The sequence below is a fragment of the Daphnia carinata genome, chromosome 7 (genome assembly GCF_022539665.2).
Source record: "Daphnia carinata strain CSIRO-1 chromosome 7, CSIRO_AGI_Dcar_HiC_V3, whole genome shotgun sequence".
NCBI lineage: Eukaryota > Metazoa > Arthropoda > Branchiopoda > Diplostraca > Daphniidae > Daphnia > Daphnia carinata.
The window spans coordinates 5,672,024-5,688,497 of record NC_081337.1 but is presented as its reverse complement, the minus strand read 5'-3'; the positions used below and the strand labels follow the sequence as shown (position 1 = coordinate 5,688,497).

General features: G+C 39.7%; 5 protein-coding genes across 8 annotated transcripts; 3 read left to right on the top strand and 2 right to left on the bottom strand.

Moving 5' to 3' along the window:
- The first annotated feature begins 91 nt into the window (after positions 1-91).
- Positions 92-4,624, top strand: LOC130699365 (WD repeat-containing protein 13-like). 2 transcript variants are annotated; one of them, XM_057521716.2, is made up of 10 exons: positions 92-276; positions 337-596; positions 668-818; positions 901-1,067; positions 1,131-1,274; positions 1,341-1,534; positions 1,593-1,717; positions 1,785-1,865; positions 1,938-2,079; positions 4,514-4,624. In XM_057521716.2, exons 1-9 carry the CDS (start codon positions 198-200, stop codon positions 2,039-2,041), a joined length of 1,305 nt encoding a protein of 434 aa, XP_057377699.1. In that variant the 5' UTR covers positions 92-197; the 3' UTR covers positions 2,042-2,079; positions 4,514-4,624. The 2 variants fall into 2 exon arrangements, with proteins under 2 accessions (XP_057377699.1, XP_059352100.1); XM_059496117.1 differs by lacking the exon at positions 4,514-4,624 and adding an exon at positions 2,731-2,747.
- A 1,158-nt stretch (positions 4,625-5,782) lies between these two features.
- On the top strand, positions 5,783-6,765 carry LOC130699392 (membrane protein BRI3-like). 2 transcript variants are annotated; one of them, XM_057521748.2, is made up of 4 exons: positions 5,783-6,047; positions 6,136-6,251; positions 6,318-6,353; positions 6,421-6,765. In XM_057521748.2, the coding sequence occupies exons 1-4, from the start codon at positions 6,020-6,022 to the stop codon at positions 6,553-6,555; spliced, it is 315 nt and encodes a 104-aa protein (XP_057377731.1). In that variant the 5' UTR covers positions 5,783-6,019; the 3' UTR covers positions 6,556-6,765. The 2 variants fall into 2 exon arrangements, with proteins under 2 accessions (XP_057377731.1, XP_057377732.1); XM_057521749.2 differs by having other exon boundaries at positions 5,784-6,047; positions 6,139-6,251.
- Positions 6,766-7,176: 411 nt separating this feature from the next.
- Positions 7,177-9,863, top strand: LOC130699345 (protein arginine N-methyltransferase 3-like). Of its 2 annotated transcripts, XM_059496346.1 has the most exons (10): positions 7,177-7,311; positions 7,403-7,739; positions 7,803-8,053; positions 8,116-8,384; positions 8,451-8,597; positions 8,657-8,750; positions 8,811-8,904; positions 8,961-9,187; positions 9,247-9,606; positions 9,671-9,863. In XM_059496346.1, the coding sequence occupies exons 2-10, from the start codon at positions 7,405-7,407 to the stop codon at positions 9,778-9,780; spliced, it is 1,887 nt and encodes a 628-aa protein (XP_059352329.1). In that variant the 5' UTR covers positions 7,177-7,311; positions 7,403-7,404; the 3' UTR covers positions 9,781-9,863. The 2 variants fall into 2 exon arrangements, with proteins under 2 accessions (XP_059352329.1, XP_057377666.1); XM_057521683.2 differs by lacking the exon at positions 7,177-7,311 and having other exon boundaries at positions 7,318-7,739.
- Positions 9,863-12,229, bottom strand: LOC130699363 (thymidine phosphorylase-like). Its single transcript, XM_057521712.2, has 9 exons — positions 11,923-12,229; positions 11,568-11,648; positions 11,411-11,496; positions 11,244-11,349; positions 11,034-11,192; positions 10,835-10,953; positions 10,604-10,766; positions 10,325-10,546; positions 9,863-10,245 (listed from the first exon to the last, which is right to left on the bottom strand). The coding sequence occupies exons 1-9, from the start codon at positions 12,035-12,037 to the stop codon at positions 9,968-9,970; spliced, it is 1,329 nt and encodes a 442-aa protein (XP_057377695.1). The 5' UTR covers positions 12,038-12,229; the 3' UTR covers positions 9,863-9,967.
- A 384-nt stretch (positions 12,230-12,613) lies between these two features.
- Positions 12,614-14,833, bottom strand: LOC130699360 (thymidine phosphorylase-like). Its single transcript, XM_057521705.2, has 11 exons — positions 14,608-14,833; positions 14,512-14,545; positions 14,391-14,437; positions 14,221-14,306; positions 14,048-14,153; positions 13,879-13,984; positions 13,740-13,792; positions 13,542-13,660; positions 13,312-13,474; positions 13,021-13,233; positions 12,614-12,913 (listed from the first exon to the last, which is right to left on the bottom strand). The coding sequence occupies exons 1-11, from the start codon at positions 14,738-14,740 to the stop codon at positions 12,633-12,635; spliced, it is 1,341 nt and encodes a 446-aa protein (XP_057377688.2). The 5' UTR covers positions 14,741-14,833; the 3' UTR covers positions 12,614-12,632.
- Between the last annotated feature and the right edge of the window lie 1,641 nt (positions 14,834-16,474).

The window sequence follows — 16,474 nt, the reverse complement described above, 5'->3', positions numbered from 1 at the left end:
GTAATTTGTCATTTCTCGTGGTGGTGGTGGCGTTCGCAAACTCCTTTGCCAGAGCCAATCAGAATGCCAAAGGATTTGCCTCGCACCCTACCCGAATTGTGTTGTCTATGTCGCGTAAGAGAAAACGTTAACAGGTTATCATAATAAATTTTTAAGCCCTCCGGTTTGTAATTTACTATCCGCATTTTGTGCGTTAAATGGCCAACGTTTGGCAAAACATCCTTGCTTCAGATGCATTGTGCAATCACCTACGAACTCCCAATAATCCGTGCCTAAGTATGGAATCAGATTAGATTTTACTTTTATTCACATTTTTACTCGAGACGTTTATTATAGAAACTCTATATTTACGTCGAAGAGCTCTTCTTCTACAAGAAAAATCTACAAAAGTCTTAAATAATGAAGAGAGTTTCAGACGGTCTTATCTGCAACTGCGTTCCACAATCTTATTTGAAAGATATGGTGTACCCAAAGAAATTCTTTGCTCACGTAGCAGGTCTGTCAGTCTTCGGGGAATGAATGTGTCCATGTCAGAGAAAAAAATTCACAATACCCAAGATGACAGATATATGACCATTCAACAAATGTTGGATCATGTATGTCAATAACTAATGCAATTTATTAATTTTGAAACACATGGTTTACTGAATCCTTTTTTATTTTTCAGCATAAGGAAGCTATCTCAAATCTCACATTTGCAAAAGATGAAACATCTCTTCTTGCTTGTGCGTCCCTTGATGGAACCTTGTCAATCTGTGAAGTTTCTCCTTTTTGCAGGGTTCTACACATCTTATGTGGACATGCAGCTGGAGTTACAGGTGATTTTTTTGTTGTTGCTGAAAGAATTGTATTAAATTTTTCATGTTACTTAGAATGCTTATAAGCATGTTCATCTTTTAGATGTACATTGGTCGGATAGGAATGAATGGCTTCTGAGCTGCTCCATAGATGCCTCACTTCGCTTATGGGACGTACAAACAGGAAAATGTCTAAGGATATTCCGCGATCCAACTAAGTCTTCCATAAACTGTTGTGCTTTTTTGCCATCCAACAACAATCTAGTCGTGGTAAGACATAAGGTACCGTTCAAATATTGTTAACTGTTTTGAGACAAATGGTACGTGTCATAGGTTGGGAACAAACGTGGTATGCTTCAAATCCTAAACACCTCAACAGGAATTTTCCCGCTGAACGGAAGCAGCCAAATAGGAGCACCAGTTACTTGTCTCACTTGTGATGGACTAGGAAAATTAATATGGGCTGGTGATGACAGGGTAAATAGTGTCAATAAATCAAGTTTTCATACATTATCATTTTAACATAACTTATTTTGCTTCAAGGGATATATCAACTCATTTTTGGTGGACTCGGCTACGGGTCGGTTGATAAAAGGGCGTCGTGTGGAAATTCAACCTTCAGTACGTACTCAAGGTCCATTAGTTACCTCCATTTCTTTTACAGCTTGGGCTGGCCGTGGTGGACGGGACCCGAGTCTTCTAGTCAGCTGCGCCGCGAATGCTCTTTTCCTATACAAGTCAGCATTTATTACTTTTGACGATTTATATAGTGCTAACGTTGCTCTTTTCAAATAGAATTGTGGATGAGCAAGGTGGCCTTCGTCTTAAACGAAGATGCCCATTAGCCCACCATCAGTCAAAAATTCGATCTGAGTTTTATCCCGTCTCATCCCAACCGGGAGCCTGGTGTCCCAACTTAGGTAATTAAAAACACATTTATCAAATTGCACAAAGTGTTCTTGTTACATTAATAATATTAATGAACAGTATCAGGCGGCGAAGACGGGTGCATCTATTTTTTGCATGTTGATTCCACGTCAACTACAACTAGGCGCATTCCTGCACATGGTAAGTAATGAATACAAATTTTTTTTTAGAAAAAAGAATACATATGTTAATTTTGCTTGATTGCATTTGCAGCCTCAGCAGTTTTAGCCGTTGCTGCCAACTATGATGGTGCCCTCCTGGCTTCGGGAGATAGTCGTGGCATTATCATGCTGTGGGGAAAGCCTTCGCTCCAATAAACATTTATGCTAAATATTACCTCAACGTTGATCACCAAGTACGTCAAAATTATATTTGCTATTATTTATTTGAAAATGTGTTATTTTTGTATTTTTCGTTTTGTAAATATGGAAGCGATTTAGATGAAAAAAGTGGGTAACACTTCAGTTTCCATTTAACGTACTTTGCAGCATGTAGGTCTAGTCCTCCTCATGGTGTTGGTTGACAATCAATTTTCAATGGCAACAGTTTTGGTATTGATTTTTAATTGGCAACCATTTTCGGCATCGTGATAGCCATTTAATTGAAGCGGCAAAGTGGGGTATAGTGGCAATGCCCATATTTTATTAGACTACCTGCCCACTTTAACAGTACGCAAGGCTGCATTTAAAGTCAAGCAGCAGGCATTCTCTTAATAAAGTGCGGGCTATAATCCCGTTTAAATGAAAGTCGTAAAAAACTCTTCGGCCTAGGAAATTTGGCGGTTTTTTTTTTTCAGGTTCGCCAGTACCCTCATTTTAGTGGTAATGTTGGTCAAGTGTAACGAATATATGACGTAGTAATGTCCTGATTTTTAGCTTATGAAAGTACAGAGTTTTAGGCTAGGGAAATAACCACAACTCATTCTGAATGAAATTTTTAAAAAGTTATTTGTAGCTCAGCTTATATTTCGTGATGAGCCATCTAAATTCAGATGTTTTTATTCTAGGGCATGCGTCAGACAACACATGAGAAATTGTGCAATCAACTGGATTTACTTTTCACAGTTTTCGTTAATGAAATTTTTCGTTTGATTACTTTAAGCAGACAACGATTTAAAATTAACTTTCGTAAAATTATTTTTTTCGCTCTAGCCAATAGGCTTTCCCGCAGCCGGTACCGGTATATATTTATAGTTTTAAATGTAAATAACCGCCTTGAGACGCTATCTGCAGGATGTGCTTTGTGTAACTTTTGGCGTCAGTTTTGTCCATTATTGGTAGTACGTTACCGCTCGGATAAGGACGTAGCATGTTAATGATGTTTATTATACACTAGAGAGAAAAAAATTTCTGCATGTTGTAAGATAATTTGTTGATTAAGGTGTGGCAACAAACAAGTAGTGCTACTTGCGTGTTGTAGGGTATGCCAAAATTTCATATCATTCGCACATAGGTAAATTACTACACCTTCGTGCTGCTGAAATTCTCCTCGTTCTGAGAGGAGCTGAGTGCATAATAACGACTGCTGCGTTATTGATGTTGTATTGACCCGCGTGTCCATGACCTGGTTGAAAACCGATCGATGTCTTCTCATTTTTCAAAAATTTTTAGAGCAGAAAATTTCAGATTTTCTTCTATTTGATGATTTTTCAAAACCGCATTGTTATACCGTCGGATACAAGGTTGTTCGAAATTGCAAGAATAACTCGTCTCGTACATGATGAGTCATCATCAAATTTCTGCGAGTAAAATAAATAGCAGTCCTTCCGGCAATATACTCGTCTACGCAAGCAGTTGAGAAATAGTGTTTTCCACCAACCGAGGCGCCACCGCGTGAGATGAAAGAGAAAACAGGCTTGATGGTAGAATCGTATTTCTCAACTCGTTCGTGGTAGTTGGTGGATAGTTGCGTGCTGCTCCTTGACTAGGCTGGTTCTAAACCACTGTTTCGTCGAATCCGTTTTCGGTGAAGTTAAAACTATTTCGAATACGTCCTCTAATTGAATTCCAGCAAAATGGCAAAAGAACACCCTCCGCCGTATACTCCTTCAGCCCGTAAGTAATCATCCAAATTCACTGTGGTTAGAATTTAGAAAGGGAATCGTTGTCTGTCTGCTGGTTGGGCGTGGATTGTGCTAGTTTTGGAGAGAAAAAGGACAGGAAAGAAAGAGCAATATATTTGTTACAGAAAGAAAGTGGCGCTTAATGGCATTCCAACGAAGGTGATGTCACGTTAAAATGGGACAACCTCGTTCTCAATTGAACAGTTATTTCGCGTTCGTACGTGCAGAATTCCAATTTTAAGAACTCAACCAAATGTGACACTATAGCTGTTAACACGAAAACAGAATCGCCATCAAAGTAAACTTAAATTCAATTTAAGCTAGTCGGACGCGTAACAAGAAGCTAAAGCTATACGTTTAGTCAAGCCAGAAAATCATTTTAGTCGAATTGTTTTTTGCTTGACTTACCTAATGCCTTATTGCCATATTCGCACTACATCACTTTATGTCGAAAATCAGAGACTTATGAAATTTTGCATTCGATTAAGACGAGACTAGTTTTTGCTAAACAACATACAGGGTTGATAATTTATTCATGTATACATGTGTTTCAGAATTCTAAGCATGATTCCGTGCAGGATGACCGTGAGTCACCAAAAACAAAAACACGTTTGTGCTCGGGAAAAGCTTAAGGCTATTAAATCGCCCCCCTCCCATTGTTGTTTGAATTTATTTAGAAGCAAGGGAAAATAAAGAAATATGTTTCTAACCTTTTTATTTTCTTCAGCTCCACCAGGATTCATAATGCCAGACGAACAAAAATGCTATGCTGCAGTGCCAGTGACCGACCCTGCACCGGTAGTTGTTAATGTTGGGACCCAACAGGCCGCCCCGCAAGGTAACAAACTACGCAAATCACGTCAAAGAAAGTTTATAATCAACATCTTTTTCTTCCCGTAGTTATCGTAATGGGTGGTGGATGTCCCAAGTGCCATGTAAGTAACCACAAAGGTCTTTTAAATTTCTAGTGAGTTAATCAGTATTGGGTTATGTTCATAGGTCGGCTCGGTACACACAAGTCATATAACATTCTGTGGAATTTTATGGGCTATCTTACTATTTCCAATCGGATTGCTTTGCCTTTTATGCTGCACTAAGAAACGATGCACCAACTGTTCATACACAGACTAGTATGAATGCGCATTTCCAGTTTATAACTGAAGTGGGACTAGGTTTATGGCTGCATTGGTGCAACATCCAAGAGACATTTTCCATAGAGATGTGTGAGATAAAAAAGAAAGAATGAAATACCAAGGGTAGTTTCCAAAAATTCGATTTGACAGCTTTCTACTTCAAAATTGAAAAAAAAACAAAACAAACAAGATTGCACGCTGATTTAAAGAATTCCGAAAAATTCATGCCTGCCTTTTTTGCGTCTTTTACATTTGTGTAATGTAATCTTTTCTGTGTCTGTATTTCTACGATGATAACCTTTAATGTTTAATCGAAAAAACTATAACCCTACCAACTAATAATTTACTAACGGAGATTGCTTGTCATAATTGGATGTGGGAAATATATATTCAATTTGTATTAACATTCGTGTATAAAACATGTATTTGTAAACAAAGAAATAAATTTATGCACTCCTACTCATTTTTGGACACGATGCACATGGAAGCATATTTTTTTTTTGCTACATTGCACAGAAATAAGTTATGATGTCGGTCCTTATGATACCTGATAATGAAAACAGTTTAAGAATTCCCCAAATTTTATAACTGCATAATGTGATAATCCACGATGATTTCAGAAAACTAGATTAACATCCATTTTTAGAACCAATGATAACAACATTACGAAAATCTGTGTTGGGTGACCAGTTCCTGACAACGTTAAAACGCAGTTGGTGAAACTTATTTTAAGTTTCCATTGGAAAATGGCAAGAAATGGCGGATGCCCGGAGCTATATCGTCAGAGGGAAACTGTATCGGGGGGTGGATTTCTCTGCCATGCCTCGTAGTGGCGAAAAAAGTAGGTTCGAATATTGTCAGTACCGTCCCAATAGGTCCCACGTTATTGTCTCGCCATGACCTTGGCTTAATCGATCTCGCCTTTTCCCTTTCACTGACAATAGCTGATTTCCTTTCTTTTTCTTCTTCATTAAGTTGTGTCCCAAAGTACTGATAAAATCCTCCCTTCTTTCCCAAATAAATATTCCAAGCCAAAAGGTTTCTGAGAAAAAGGTGCTAAAAACAAAACAAAAGAAAAGCTATCTTCATCCTCAGAAAGCATGGCCATCGAAACGGAAAAGCCATCAGGTACGTGTTTCTAAATGTTGGTTCAAAGAAATGATACGTTCTTATTTCTCTGATTTGGTATTAAATATTGTATCTATTTCTCGGGTAGTAGCTCCCCCCCATGGTTTTCTTAACGTCGGCAGCCAGCCTCCCCAGTATGTACCTTTGAACAATGGCCATCAACAAGTGGCGCCCGTGAATGCACCGAATCACACCATTATCAATGTATAAAAGCAATTACATGTAAAATGGAATTTGATATTACTATATTTCGTCATTTCTTGTCTGTAGGTTGGCGGATTTGGTGGCGGATGTCCCTCTTGTCGAGTATGCAATTTTTGAAGTTATTCTATCTGATTTACCATATTGAGAATTAATTTCTGTTTCAATTAAGGTGGGCGTATTAAGAAAAAGCCATTGTACGTTCTGTGGCGTTCTCTGGTCGATTCTTCTATTTCCTTGTGGACTTTTATGTCTTTGCTGCTGCACTAAAGATCGCTGCTCCAATTGTTCCTACACACAGAACTGATGAAGTTCCTTTAACGGCAGAACCCAACAGCCTTGAAGGTCGCAAAAAAATTGTGCCTGTGTGTTTATCAATCTTTGTTTGTTTAAATTGTTAAGTGAGAATCACTGTTATCACAAAGAAATGTTACCGTAAAACGGAATAATTGCTTAAAATGTGTTGTAACCAAGATATAACGAACGTCAATGCCAAATAAATGGTTGTTACGTTGTATGTTTTGTTTCAGTAATCAATTCAGTCTCTTCAGAACAGGTTCGTTGAAACGTGTTTGACGTTTTTGGCCACTCGAATAACATTTCCGTGGAAAGATGAAGGCCACTGGATTGCAAGTTGGTTTGTCTCAAAACTTTGAAAGCTGTGTACAACACGTAACAGTAACTGCAGTCGATCAGCGGAAACGCATATGCGATATGGATAGTCGGTTGTAAGCAGAAAGAAGTCCCTTGTTTTTGGTTGAAAACGATAACGAACAATATATTGCATCTTCTGCCAAGCACGTGTCGCTGAGTGAGGTTAAGCATGTTAAGAATTAAGTTATACTCGTATCTTTGGACTTTGCATGGAACCAAATTTAGGCATACAGCATGAGTATTGGCGCCATAAAAACTACGAAGAACTCACTACAGTGGTGCCACCTTTGAAACTCTCCGCAAAGTATCGACGGAAACATCAGACGATATTTTGCCTTTTGTGTGGCCATTCTGCCACACACGTGGAAACCTATCGTCCAAACGTGACATTTCCGAATAATACGTTGAGGTGGTTTTAGAGACTAGTTCATGAAAAATAGCATTGAGATAAGTTGCCGTCTAATTCCTTTTTTAATTTTGCGCGACATATCAAACTTAAGTCATGGATCCTGATGCTGACGTCCCTATACTGTTGGAAGCAAGTGAAACAAACCTACCCCACCAATCTTTCCACGAAAGCAGCACAAATGTTAGCGTAGCCGATTCTGCTGCTGCAACCATGGGGAGTGAGTCATTTAGGGAATTTAGTGATCGCGGACAAATCAGCAGCAATTCTTCTTCCGACGATGAAATCTCTGATGAGGATTCTTTTGTTGAGTCAGCCTGTAACAGCAATAAACCCTTGTCTACCCAAGAATGCTTTAATGAAAGTGACATGAGCAGTGATGATGATTGGGTTGAGGAACCTTGTGCAGATGAACCCATGCATAATATCCCGTACGTGATTTGATCTACTTGCTCTTGGTAAATAAATCACTATTACATTTTTTTTCCTTCTAGGTGCCTATTTTGTGTTGAAATTTTACCAAGTGCTCATTCTTTGCTTGAGCACTGCAAGAATGTTCATCACTTTAGCTTGCCTGCTCTACAAAAAAGACATGGAATGGATCAGTACAGCTTCATCAGGCTGATCAATTTTATTCGTTCCTGTAATGTTACTTCCAGGGAAGTCATGGAAATGGACACACCTATTTGGGAGCAAGACAAGTTTATGATGCCTGTAATAGAGGATGATGCTCTCCTTATGTATGGTAAGTGAGAACAAATTCTTGTTTGGTTAAAAACTAACATTGAAATGATTTTACCTTTTTAGATTTTGATGGGGATGATGGTCTGAAGTCGACTGTATCGCAAGCGGTGTCTACCACTGCTTCTTCAGCCGATAGTGATAATGTTAAAGTGCGAACAGAGGGACAAATGTTTTCAAATTTTCGCGTGGCGAATGCCGAAGGTGGCCATGTAACACTGAGTCAAGCTCATTTTGATGATTTGCATGCTACCCTCCAGAAGATGCAGCTGGTCGTCGACGAGTCTAATGCAACTTTGAAGCAATATCAAAAAGACATGGATTCAATGCGCAAGGTGAGCTTTTTGATAGTGTAGTGCTTTTTGTCGTCTTTTTAAAACAAATTCTAAACGTATACGTAGGCGATGAAACATATGGTTATGGGTGATAAACAATCGAAAGAAGAAGAAGAGCTCGCTGCAATTCAGCGTTTTGAGGAGGAAGAAGACGAGGAAGATGGTTATTTTTCTGGTTATGCGCATTTTAGCATCCATCATGACATGCTTGCCGTAATTTAATCCTATCAATACTCGTTTGGCAAACATCTATATCGTTCTTTAAAGATTAGGATAAACCGAGGACAGATAGCTACCGAGACGCCATTATTAAAAATAGTCACATGATCAAGGACAAAGTTGTTCTAGATCTTGGATGTGGAACTGGTATTAGCTGAGAAACAGATGTTATTGGAAAACCGTGAATCACGCACATTTCATTAATAGGTATCTTATCCATGTTTGCTGTTCAAGCAGGAGCTTCCAAGGTTATCGGTGTGGACCAGTCACAAATAATTTTTAATGCCATGGCAATCATAAGGTAAATACAGTAAACATTTAAAATTTGTGTATACACCACCATTTTCGCACTTTCAGAGAGAACAAGATGGAGAACAAGATAAAATTAATTCGCGGTCGAATTGAAGAAGTTACCCTGAGTGAACCAGTGGTTGATGTGCTAGTGTCAGAATGGATGGGCTATTTTCTTTTGTTTGAAGGCATGTTGGATAGCGTTATTCATGCAAGAAACAAATATCTTGCGCCTGGTGGCCTTATGCTTCCGAATGCTTGTACTATCTCAATGATGGCAGTTGGAGATTCTGGTAGGCATTCGATCGTCCGCGTTAACAAAAAAATGTTTCATTTCATTTTTCTCCATTAGAACGATACTCTGAAATGGTGAGATTCTGGGATGATGTTTACGGATTGAAGATGACGTCAATGCGGCCAGAGGTTCTCCGCGAGGCCTCGATTGAAACTGTCCCGGTTGAGAAAATTCTCAGCGATCCGTCTTTAGTACTCCAACTAGATCTTAAAACCTGTACATCGCAAGAAACGGAATTTTTCAGAGCTTTCCAATTGAAAATGACACGAGAAGATAAGCTGACTGCTTTAGTTGGTTCATTTGACGTTACATTCCATTTGGATCACACCGTTATGCTTTCCACGTCGCCCTACAGCCCGCCAACTCATTGGAAGCAAACAGTCTTTTATTTGCCTGAGCCCATAACCGTCCATGCAGGTAAATATTAAAAACACCATAGTTAAAGAATTAATAGCAATATATGTTCATTTTTTTTTCTTAGGACAAGTACTCGAATGCAGCATCAAAGTTCAGCGTCATAGCAAAGAAGTTCGCTGGCTGGATGTCGCTATAATGATTAATGGTGACAAATTCAAATACAGCCTTAGCTAAACCACCTCCTTTTTTATGTAATATCCATACAATCATATTTCTTTGATACCGTGCTTGTTATTCAGTACAACATGTATACATAATCATTTTTTTTTTCTTTTTACCTTTCACGCTTAGCAGAACAGTGAGTGGATAATTCAAACAACAGGGAAGCTTCGTTTGAAAACTAGTCTTATTAGTCGGTGCTTCATTCAATTATTTCCAAGATGCGGCTCGCTTCAATTGTCTGTTGTGTCACACTGATACTTATGGCGTCTTGTAGCTTTTGCCACAGGTCCTTTGGTACTACTTCGCATTCGTGCTTCAATTCACCCCAGACTTGACCCTCAACGACAGCCTGGCCGACTTTGATATTGAGTTGAACTCCCACCGCAGGCAGGATAATATCGGCAGCCCGTGCTCGGGCAGCTCCAAGTGCGCCGCACACTTGTGCGATAGCCAGGGCATCAAGATCAGTGACGTAGCCTAAGGAAAGTAAAAGGTGTTAGCCTTGGTCATCTTTTCTTTTTATTTTTTTTTATTTTGAGATATTTAAGGAGGATACCTGAAGTTGAAGTAACTAGCGGAGATGAATACTTTGCTCGTGGTAGTACAGATTCTACATTTCCATAGCATAATTCATGTGCCACGTCTGGCATTACGTTTTGATTGATCAGCATCCTTTCAAACCGGTCGAGAGCTGTTCCGTTCTTCAAGGTCTCTAAAATCATATCCCGTCCTTGATCAATGTTATCCGCCTTGCCCGTGGCATGTAGCAGTAGAGCCCCTAATCGAAATTTGTTTTTGACTTCCAACTGGTGCAATCAAACGAAAACAAGGAAACCTTGAATGGCAACCAACTCATTGAGATCCTCTGGTCCTGTGCCTTTGAGTCCCGATATGGCTTCAATCACTTCCAGTGAATTTCCCACCGTCATACCTAAAGGGTGATCCATTGATGTCAAAACAGCCTTGGTCAACATTCCTTGGTCCCGCGCCGCGCCTACCTTAAATTAGACGAAAGAACTAGACCGATGTGTTTTTTTTGGAGAAATTTTAATTAAAACATTCTTACCAAATTTTTGGCTAGATGTCGTGCATCGGCCAGAGTTTGAGAGAATGAGGCTCTACCAACTTTCACGTCGAGAACTAAAGCGCTGACATTTTCAGCTGCTTTCTTGGAAATGATTGACGCTGTATTTCCATTTAGTAACAACCACAATTTTGAATTTTTCATTGTTTTTTCATCACATTAAGAATTTGTTGTTGTTTACCAGTAACAAAGTTGGCGTTTTCGACAGTTCCAGTTATATCTCTGGTGGCATACATGATCCTATCCGCAGGAACCAATGTGGCGGTTTGACCACAAATGCAACAACCGGAATCAGCCAGGCATTGTTGCATTTCTTCTAATGTTAAATCCACTTTGAATCCTAAATTAACAAAAATTAGAAATGCCGATAAAAATCAAGAAAATAACTCACCTGGAATGGCTTCAAGTTTATCCAGCGTTCCACCCGTGAATCCTAATCCGCGTCCCGAGACCATAGGTACTTTTAATCCGCATGCGGCCAAAGCAGGTGCCAATATCTAATCAAAACAATTCCAGGTAAAACAATATCAAGTGACAAACCTTGAAATTAAAACTAACCAACGATATTTTATCTCCAACACCTCCAGTGCTGTGTTTGTCAACTAACACCGGTTTCCATTCGTCTGGCCAGGAGAGCGTATCACCTTTTCAATTAAAAGTAAGCTCAGATTTCAATTATTTATAGTTTAACGTTCGTGAATTTTTAAACGGTTACCTGAGTGCGTCATAGTGTTCGTGAGCACGGAAAGTTCTCTAGCGTTCATCCCGTTGAAATACCATGCCATTAGCATTGCACCTTTCATTATCAATTAGCAAAAATTAATTACGTTACTAAAACAAAAATTTTTCGCCGAGAATAACCGAAAAAGACGTAGAAAAACGATGAAAATTGCGCGTCATTGTGCAACTGTTTAAATATTAAGTAAGCCATTCCTGAATTTTGGGTTTGCGGTTTTTGCCTCCCCGTCCGATTCAATTTTTTAACAATCTACAACGTTTACGATTCAAGGCGTACGCTTTCGTTGCCCTACCCGAACGTTGTGGCAAAAACCAAAATTCGATTAAAATACCTAACTGCGAACTTTCCAGTCTTCCATCCACCAGCTCTTTGATGACAAATTTGATCTCTTCGTCAGTTAATTCCTTTCCGTCACGTTTCTTGATTATCACGTCGACAATTCGCATGTTGCAAAGTTTTGAAACGATGGATGCGCTTTATAACGTGTTCGCCAAAAGACTGATCCCGCAGACGAACACGCGAGTGTAAAGAAACCGGCGTGAGGCGTTCACAAATATCGTGCGCAAGCGCAACGAAAATAACTTGTTCCCCCCTTCGTTCAACCATATATATACGATTGTACCCTTGAGCGATGAGGCCTTCATACTCTTTCAGTTTCAAGACATTTGATGACGGAAATGTCTGCGATCCACGATTCAGCTGAAAACCTTGGAACACAGAAAAAGGAATGAAAAGTACGTGAATTGACAGTGGCAAATTGGCTGAATCGTTCAATCAGCGACACTCGTGTTGGGAAATCCTTGAAATGACGATCTACGTCGTTATACCATTTTTTTTTCTTTTCAAATCAATCAGAAACTTGTGTGGCCTCTATTTTGAGTAACAGAGAAATCAAAAAATGTTAAATCAGGTTATCTTTTGTATTTTTAAAGTAATTCGATAGTTGTTAGAACAAGGTAAACGGGGTCTTCCGCTATTGCACATCGCCATGCCGAAGGTGTAATCTTGTTTCGCTTTGGCCACTTGTTATTTTTCTTTTCATTACTGTACTATTTCTAAAATCCTACTTGTCGGGACAAGGGCATTGTTCGCCTCTCCGACAACGACTGCGTTTTGCAACTTGATCAAAAGCTCAGAAGCGACTGACTGATCTTCATGATGCAGTTTTGCCCAAGGCTGTCCTTGAGTGATGGATTGTCCAACAGTGACAAGTAACTCGATCCCAACGGCTGAAAGGATCACATCCGATGCCCGGGCACGTGCGGCTCCGAGTGCACCGCAAACGGAACCGCAAGCTAAGGCATCTATGTCCAGTACGCGACCTGAGAAGGTTATCAAATAATGAGGTTATCTCAATTTCTTTCAATTGAAACCTTATAAACTGGAGGAGCCGATTGGTCGCATTGAATGGGTTTTCATTTGTTCGTACCAGAAGATGGAGATAGAATTGCAGTCACATATTTGGCTCGTGCCAGCGTTTGCCCTCCCGAGCACAAGTCAGCAGCCAATCGTACGTCGACGTTTTGATGAATCAGCATTTTTTCAAAACAAGCAAGAGCCGCCCCGTTTTGTAGAGTCTCTTCGATTAGCTGCTCCCCTTTCGACATGTCCATTCGACCCACCGAATTCAATAACAACCCGCCTGTTATGGGTTTCAGTCAGCAGATAACCGTCAAGGTGTACAGCAAAAATATATAACTTGTTTCGATTAGTGTGTTACCTTGAATTTTAACTAATTCAACCAGATCGGGTGGCCCCTTTCCTCGCAAAGTTTCAATCACTTCCATAATTTCTAACGAGTTCCCGATAGCCATCCCGATGGGTGTGTCCATTGTGGTGAGAACGGCTGTTGTTTTGATTCCTTGGTCCCGCGCTGCTTCTACCTGTATCGACAAATAGGTTGTTTTGATTTTTTGTTTTGATGTTTTCTTGCAAAAAAAACATGCGTACCAAACTTCTAGCGACAAGTCGAGCGTCGTTTAGGTTTTTGAAAAAAGCTGCCCTCCCAACTTTGACATCCAAAACGAGTGCACTGATATTTTCTGCCGCTTTTTTGGAAATTATGGATGCTGTTTTTGGATCGATAATTATTTTTTCATGTCACCAAAACAAGTTCTACTTAACAAAAAAAAAAACGGGTTTTCATACCTGTTGCAAGATTGATGTTGTCCACTGTTGCTGTGACGTCGCGAGCTGCGTACCTGTTATAGCACAAGCATTTGTTTTAAAAACTCGTTGAAAAGAGTGCAAAATAGCGAATGGAAAGGGGAAACTTGCGTTGCCTTACATTATGCGGTCGGCTGGGACAAGACTCTTAGTCTGTCCTGCGATAAAGCATCCCACGTGACGCAGACATTCGCACATTTGGTCGTTATTTAGACTAACATTGAACCCTAGAATTTGCGTAATTTTTTTTCCAGAAAAGGCTTAATTTAATCGAGGTGTAAAAAATTTACCTGGAATTGCTTCGAGTTTATCGAGTGTACCGCCAGTAAAACTCAGGCCTCGTCCGGAGATCATGGGCACTTTTAATCCGCAAGCGGCCAAGGCGGGTGCCAGCACCTGTAAGAGTAAACGATTATTCAAAAGTTGCACGTAGGAAATGAATAGAAAATAAGATTCCCCTTACTAACGAAACTTTATCGCCTACACCGCCAGTGCTGTGCTTGTCTACCAAAAGGGTCTTCCATTCATCTGGCCACGACAGAGTTTCACCTACGTGTTTCCCATTTGAGCGTTTACGATTTAACGGTGAGTCTCAAGCATTAAAATTAGAGTAACGTGTTTTTAATTTAAAACCTGAATGGGTCATGCAATCGATGAGGACGGTAAGCTCCTTAGGTGACCTAGACAAATGATACGCACGATCATTCATTTACATTTTTTTTTTCGCAAACAGAAAAATAAAATGGTGGCTTACATTCCGTTGAAGTACCAGGCCATAAGCATTGCCCCTGTAGAATACATCGATTTTAATTTATCGATACGACTGGGATGTTTAAAAATAAAAACTTGCCTAATTGCACTTGCTCAATGCAACCTTTGACCATTTCTCCAATAAAATAACGAATCTCCTCCGGGTCCAGTTCATGTTTGTCCCTCTTTTTCTGGATGAGATCAGGAATGCGAATAGTACCGTGGCGCTCCATTACTAAAAAAAGGTACAATTTACTTCAATTGAAATGGAAATTGAATTCGAAGATTCCCAAAATCAGTTGTCTTGTCGACAAACTCTTCCCAACTGACTTGATGATTTCATTGCCTGGCTCATTTATGCGTTCAATCACCACACCCCCAAAGCACGCCCGCTCCATTCTCAGTATAGGCGGTACATGGGAAAGCCAATGACGGAAGAAAGAAGAAAACAACTGCTGGTGACTAGATTCTTATTCGTCTTATGACCTACCCGGGAGCTGCCAAAGCTCATATTTTGGGGATCAGCTAGATTGACACCTAGCAAACTTTTTATTTCCATGGGTATCGCATGACTTTTTCCAGGAAAAGCTGAAATCTTCATGCTGACCTCGTATTCCGAACTCCGAAACGCAAAAAGAAATGAGTCCAATCAGCAACGACGGAATAAGTCTGTGGTGACCAGTTGAGCTTATTGTTACCCTAATTGCCAAAACTAGTCCACATCTTCAATTTGTTATTGTTTTCTCAGAGTATTCAACGCGTGAACAAGCGCCGCTTATCAAACGAGAGTGAATAATTATATACAGGATGGTCAATCACCCATATCCGCAATACCTGGAACTGAAAAGGATCCTTTAAAGATTGACATCATTTCCCGATTGAAATCCTTGATCGTCTAACCCCAAGTTTTCACTAGTAATTTAATACATTCTTCGAATAAGCGTTCCTCGACAAAACACAAAACCATTTCCTCTTGTTTTTTCGTTTTTCTTTTTATCACGGTGAGAAAGTCTGATATGCTGTGATGTTTTTCACTCGAGTTGGATTACGTTCCAATCAACAGTCGCAGTTTTTCGACTCTGCTTGCAGCCACCAAATGAAATGGACTGTTGAATACAAATATGGATGGTGGGATAGGCCATCAGCGTACAGCCTAGAAATAGACATTTATCTCAATTTATATCTCAACGGTATTCTATTTCGTTATTTGCTCTCGGTGAAAATAACGTTTGGCCCGGCCAGCATATGGCACAATGAAACTGATCCTCCACTTGCTCTTTCCGGCCCCTTTGAACTTTTGAAAAAAAAAGGAATATGAATATTACGTCGCAAACTGGAGCAGAACTATAACACTGTAATCGCGTAGGAGGTTAAAAAAAAAAATATATGAAGAAAGTTATACTCTGGGAGTCTGCTACGCTGATAGCAAACCTGATGATTCCGGGTATGGTATCATTGGAAATTACACAGCAGTTCCAATTCCTTTAAGCTTCAGGCGATCTAATTGCATTGCGCTTCCTTAGAAAACAACAGACTTACTTTATCTGCATGAAGCCATTCACGAAGCCAGAATTTTCCGTCGTTACCAACTTTGACGTAAAGAAAAATTTACATTCATCTGCCAACCACTAAGATGGGTTCAAAAAATACCTTCAGTCTGAGGTGACAAACGCAGAAAACCTCACCTCACCGAACTAGAACGAAGAATGAAAACAGACATTCTGACTGACACATTTCATCGAAATGTGTCCCATGCTCCCATCCTCTTTGGGTCATTAGTCTTGCAAAACGAGAAAAAACAATTAAAGAAAATATTTAGTATAGGCGGGTTGAAACCGTTTGTCTGAGAGAGGGTCAGTGAATCTTGACCTGAAATCGTCTTCAGACGAACCCCTTACTCCATCACTAGTTTAGTCGGTGTGGCAACGATGTAAAAACTATTTGCATATTTTCGAAAAATATAGTTT

Coding starts and splice junctions, on each gene's coding strand:
- LOC130699360 (XM_057521705.2), bottom strand. CDS start 14,740: ATGGAGCGCCACGGTACTATTCGCATTCCTGATCTCATCCAGAAAAAG. Junction 14,438..14,511: donor GCCTGGTACTTCAACGGAAT/GTAAGCCACCAT, acceptor TCATTTGTCTAG/GTCACCTAAGGAGCTTACCG. Junction 13,793..13,878: donor GTCCCAGCCGACCGCATAAT/GTAAGGCAACGC, acceptor GTGCTATAACAG/GTACGCAGCTCGCGACGTCA.
- LOC130699392 (XM_057521748.2), top strand. CDS start 6,020: ATGGCCATCGAAACGGAAAAGCCATCAG. Junction 6,048..6,135: donor CGAAACGGAAAAGCCATCAG/GTACGTGTTTCT, acceptor TTTCTCGGGTAG/TAGCTCCCCCCCATGGTTTT. Junction 6,354..6,420: donor GCGGATGTCCCTCTTGTCGA/GTATGCAATTTT, acceptor GTTTCAATTAAG/GTGGGCGTATTAAGAAAAAG.
- LOC130699363 (XM_057521712.2), bottom strand. CDS start 12,037: ATGCGAATTGTCGACGTGATAATCAAGAAACGTGACGGAAAGGAATTA. Junction 10,767..10,834: donor GACATCTAGCCAAAAATTTG/GTAAGAATGTTT, acceptor GTCTAATTTAAG/GTAGGCGCGGCGCGGGACCA. Junction 10,547..10,603: donor TGAGTTGGTTGCCATTCAAG/GTTTCCTTGTTT, acceptor AATTTCGATTAG/GGGCTCTACTGCTACATGCC.
- LOC130699365 (XM_057521716.2), top strand. CDS start 198: ATGGCCAACGTTTGGCAAAACATCCTTGCTTCAGATGCATTGTGCAAT. Junction 1,275..1,340: donor TATGGGCTGGTGATGACAGG/GTAAATAGTGTC, acceptor TTTTGCTTCAAG/GGATATATCAACTCATTTTT. Junction 1,535..1,592: donor AATGCTCTTTTCCTATACAA/GTCAGCATTTAT, acceptor CTTTTCAAATAG/AATTGTGGATGAGCAAGGTG.
- LOC130699345 (XM_059496346.1), top strand. CDS start 7,405: ATGGATCCTGATGCTGACGTCCCTATACTGTTGGAAGCAAGTGAAACA. Junction 8,054..8,115: donor TGATGCTCTCCTTATGTATG/GTAAGTGAGAAC, acceptor TTACCTTTTTAG/ATTTTGATGGGGATGATGGT. Junction 9,188..9,246: donor GATGGCAGTTGGAGATTCTG/GTAGGCATTCGA, acceptor TTTCTCCATTAG/AACGATACTCTGAAATGGTG.